The sequence below is a fragment of the Cibotium barometz genome, chromosome 21 (assembly GCF_041138505.1).
Source record: "Cibotium barometz isolate CiBa-2024 chromosome 21, ASM4113850v1, whole genome shotgun sequence".
NCBI classification, from domain to species: domain Eukaryota; kingdom Viridiplantae; phylum Streptophyta; class Polypodiopsida; order Cyatheales; family Cibotiaceae; genus Cibotium; species Cibotium barometz.
This window is the reverse complement of record NC_141066.1, coordinates 55,795,330-55,799,949: the sequence shown is the minus strand read 5'-3', so window position 1 is coordinate 55,799,949 and position 4,620 is coordinate 55,795,330. Positions and strand designations below refer to the sequence as shown.

Sequence of the window (4,620 nt, the reverse complement as noted above, 5' to 3'; positions counted from 1 at the left end):
TAAAAAGATCATAGATGTGAAGTCTCTACCGAGGGTGGTCACTCTTTAGAAATGTATGATATCACGTGAGTTAACCGACAAAATCATGCCATATATATTGTATACAAGGGGTATATTTATAGGTTTCCTTTGTAGTATTTTACACATAGGGGGTGTAAAAAATATGGAAGGATATATGTATACGTACATTAGACACTTTATAAAAAGGAGTTTATATATTCCTTTAAAAACAAAGAAATGTAAAAAAGGGGGTCCTTTTATAAAAAGGAGTTTATATACAATAGGGGGTGATCCTTTAAAAACAAAGAAATGTAAAAAAGCGGTTTATATATAGGGGCTTGAACACACTTGATATGGACATCTCTTGAAGAGCATGACGGAGGTAACTCCTCAGGCAAATCGAGAGTGAACAAGTGTCCATGCTCATCCAAAATGCATTGCCTATCTGTCGCCAAATCCTCCAAGTTGTAAAACACTTGCACCTATGTGATAGGGTTTGAGAGAGAGAGAGAAAGTAGAGTAGAGCAGGATCACACATACAACACACACACAAGAGTCCTAATTAACTAGTGCTTTGTATTATATACAAGAAGAAGTAATACAATTGAAAGGCTCTGAGAATGAAGACCTCAAATCACAGCGCTATGACCTACCTATTCACTCTTGGGTAGCACTTTGCCTAGAGAGAAACGCTCTGTGAAGTACATCGCTGAGGAAAGCAAAGAATATGACGATTCGGCTACCTACGTATATATATATATATATATATATATATATATATATATGCAACAATGCACCCATCAGAAGAAGAAGAGCTGAGAAGTTCTCACATATATCAAAAAGAGCATAAAGGAAGACGACGGTAAAATCAAGTATCGACCCTCTCCGCACAAGGAGGATCCCGGGGGGCTGTGAGGCTCAACAGTACCCTTCTAGACAACAGCAATCCCCTCATCATCGGCAATATTGCATATCTCGTGAATTCAATGGCGTCACTCATCTATACACACCGAAGCAAATAGTGGACAACATGTGTGTGACTCCCCGGGCGAAGAAATCATTTTGTCATGGGGCAAGCGGACCGGCATTAGCCTGACGATTAGGTCCTTGCGGAGCACAGTTGAATAAGGAATGGGGAATGTGAGGGTTAACTGGGGGCTGTTGAGTGCAGGTGTTAAAAAATACTTCGTGAAAGTGAGTGTGGCTGTGGTGGAAGTGCCCAAAAGAGGCCGAGCCAATGCGCGTACATTGGGTGGCCGTTTGTGTCCTGGTGAGTATGGTGACGGGTGATGAGGCCACCGACGTATGGTGGGGCAGATATTTGTACAGTGCCGAATGGGTGTCCACACCTGTTGGCGGCCACAGCTCCTTGCAATAGATCTCGTGGACGTGTATGAACTGGTGGGTGAATTCTATGAAGCCGCTTCGTACTGCGAAACTGGAGACGGTGCCGTCCGTGCGACTTCGTATTCTAACGTAAGGCTGCTGCTGATCCGCCGGGTCGAATGGTTGATCTACTACGTGGACCTTGCAAACCACGGGCTTGTGCACGTGCAGACTCGTGTGGTGGTGGAAGCTGACATCGGTGTTGCAGTTGCGCAGGCGATTACTGGCGGCGGGCGGCGGGTTGGTGAGGTCGGCGGGGACGAGCTCGATGACGTGGTGGTGGTGACAGATTATGTACACCGGCTTCGGCACTGTCGTACCTGGCTCCGGTAAGGGGAAAGGCTGCTCGTAAGGGTACTCTTCTTTTTCTTGTTGTGATGATGGTGGTTGATATCGTTGTTCCTCCTCCTGTCGTGGTGGTGCTGATTGCTGCACCACCGATGCATCCGGCCTCGCATCTACAACTGGCTGGCCTTCTCCTCCTCCTCCTCCTGGTTCTTCTTCCCTTCCTCCTCCTTGCTCTGCCAGCGATGGATCCGGCCTCTGTTGATCGTAATCTTTTTTTGTTTGCTCGCCTCCTCGTCCTTCTTCTTCCTGCTGCTCCTCCCGTACCACCTCCTCCTCAATGGGCGATGTATCCGCCCGCTGTACATTTTGCTGGCCTTTTTCTGCTTCTTCTTCCTCTTGCCGCTGCTCCTGGACATGCTCTTGTTCGCCGCGTTCTTCTTTTTCCCCTTCGTGCTTCTGCTCCTCCTCAATATTGTCTTCCTCCATCGGTGAAGGATCGGCCCACTCTACATCTTGCCGGCTTCCTTCTTCTTGCTGCTGCACCTTCTTCTCACTCACCTCCTGCCCCATCGCGAGCGATTGATTACTCATCCAGCATAACGGCCATGTATCACTGTCCGCCCGCCAACCCACGTAACACAAGGTAAGAAGTTAAGAGGCGCGCCTCTCCATACAGGTATCTCTACCACCTATTAAGGATTTCAAACCTTGGGTTAACTACATAGCCGTTGCTATATGGATCATCAACTTCCATTGTTGTTTAAACAAAAAGCCTCATTCAAGGTTCCGGAAAAGTCGGGTTCGCTTCAACCTTGGGCCGGTTCAGATTGTGCGAATACTTGTTCATCTAGAGTCGGGGAGGAAGTGGTAATTTATTCAAAAATTCCATGAAAAGGATTGAAACCTCGTGGAGCTTTTTCCGACCGGTTCACACTAGCACTAGGAGGATTAATTTATATAGTATATAATATATATATTATACAATATAGTATATAATATAATATATATATTAAACTATACTTAATATTAGTATATAGTATTTAATTTATTATGGTGGATTTAAAGAGAGGTAGAGGGCCGAGGATAAGGTTGGGGATGGGAGTGAGACTGTGAGTGGAGGAAAAAAAAAGGGTGGGGCCAAGGATTAGGATTAATAATTTTATTATTATTTTTTTAATATTTCTAAATTCTTCATGGCACATGCGGGAGCGGCTCTGGCGAAATTATTTTGTAAATTTTGCTTAAAGTATCCTCATCCACATTCTGCGTATGCCAAAGGTGGATCGATAAACTTCAAGGTAAGTAATTTTAAGTCTCATGCACAAACTGATTGTCATAAGGCAGCTATGGATGCCGTGCTTATTGAGAATAAAGATTGCATTTAAAATAGTATGCAAAAAGTAGTAGAGATAAAAGATCAAGCTTTATTATGTTTGTTTAGAGGTGCATATCTCATTGCAAAGAGAAACATGGCATTTGCAGATTCTCCTTATATCATAAAATATGTGCAAGATTGTCATGCTCCATACACTACTACTCTATATAATGATGATAAAGCATGTGCTGAGATGATATTTTGTATGGCAAAGTGTCTTATGGATTTTACCATAAAGAAGGTTGCAGCTAGTCCATGGTTTGGAGTTTTAATTGATGAGTCTAATGATATCTCTCGACATGGTCATATGGTCATTTATCTTTCTTATCTTGAGAGTGCATGCATTTCAAAAATGAGCTTCTATGGAATCGTGCGTGTTCATGGTGGTATTGCTAAATCTATTTATGAGGCGATTCTTGAAGAGCTCAAGAAAATGAACCTTGATTTTTCTAAATTTGTTGCTTTTGGGTCTGATGGATGTGCTACAATGGTAGCAAAGATAATGGAGTTCAAGCATTGCTTAAAAAACATGTGAATCCTTTCTTGACTTCGATACATTGTGTAGCGCATCGTGTTGCTTTAGCAGTATCAAATGTGGCCAAAGAGATGGAGTATTGCAAAAAGCTTGACAAACTAGTCAATGCTATTGCAAGCTACTTCAATGGAAGTTCCAAGAGATTAGAGGGCCTTGAAATCATGCAAGCTGATCTTCAATGCCCTATTCTTCGATTGGAACACACATTTGATATTAGATGGCTAAGCAGGTATCAAGCAGTAAAGTAGAGTTGTGAAATCTTTGGATTCTATTCTTACCATTACAAAGACTGAGGCCCCTCATATTTACCGTGATTTATCAGATTTTGAGTGTCTTTATTGCTTGTATTTTATGGCTGACATTTTAAGAGGATTAGCTACTTTGAGTCAAATGTTCCAAAAGAAATTTGTTGATGTCACTGCTGTTGAAACTCTTGTACACAATGAGATTGCTTGCATCAAACAATATTATGTGGATGCCCCAAATGTTGATATAAATGCTTATACATATGGAGTGAATGGATATGCTTTACTTCCAGAGTATGCTCCTGAAAAAGGATATTTATATGGTTTGAGAAATGCTTTGTGTGGTAATAGAATGTATGATCATGATTTGACTCGTGATTTGTTTGGGGAAGATTTGAACAGAGCATTGGATTTTCAAATATCTTTTGCAAATGCTGTGATGGAAAATTTAACTTCTAGGTTTGATGACAACTCTGTGTTGAGTTGTATGAAGGTGTTGGTGCCTGCACAACATCCATTGTTAGAAAGGCCTTTGAAAACCTATGGCATCAACGAGGTCGATCGAATATGTAAGTTCTATGGTTCCTCTAAAAAGCTTCATGTGCAAGATTCTAATGCAGTGATCAATCCTCCTGAGCAGTTCAAGATACAAAGTTCAAGCATCAAGAATCAAGGGATTGGGTGAGGTATTGTTATGATCCATGTTATTTGACGAATGATAGTCATGGTCATTTAATATTTAATGGATACTGAGAAATTTTTCGGAGCTTATCCTGAGATCCTTCGTTCTT

At 41.8% G+C, this 4,620-nt stretch overlaps 1 protein-coding gene across 1 annotated transcript; it reads right to left on the bottom strand.

Moving 5' to 3' along the window:
- Nucleotides 1-413: 413 nt before the first annotated feature.
- On the bottom strand, nt 414-2,311 carry LOC147627392 (uncharacterized). The gene has a single exon (XM_086816209.1). It carries the CDS (start codon nt 2,263-2,265, stop codon nt 1,066-1,068), a length of 1,200 nt encoding a protein of 399 aa, XP_086672335.1. The 5' UTR covers nt 2,266-2,311; the 3' UTR covers nt 414-1,065.
- Nucleotides 2,312-4,620: the final 2,309 nt, after the last annotated feature.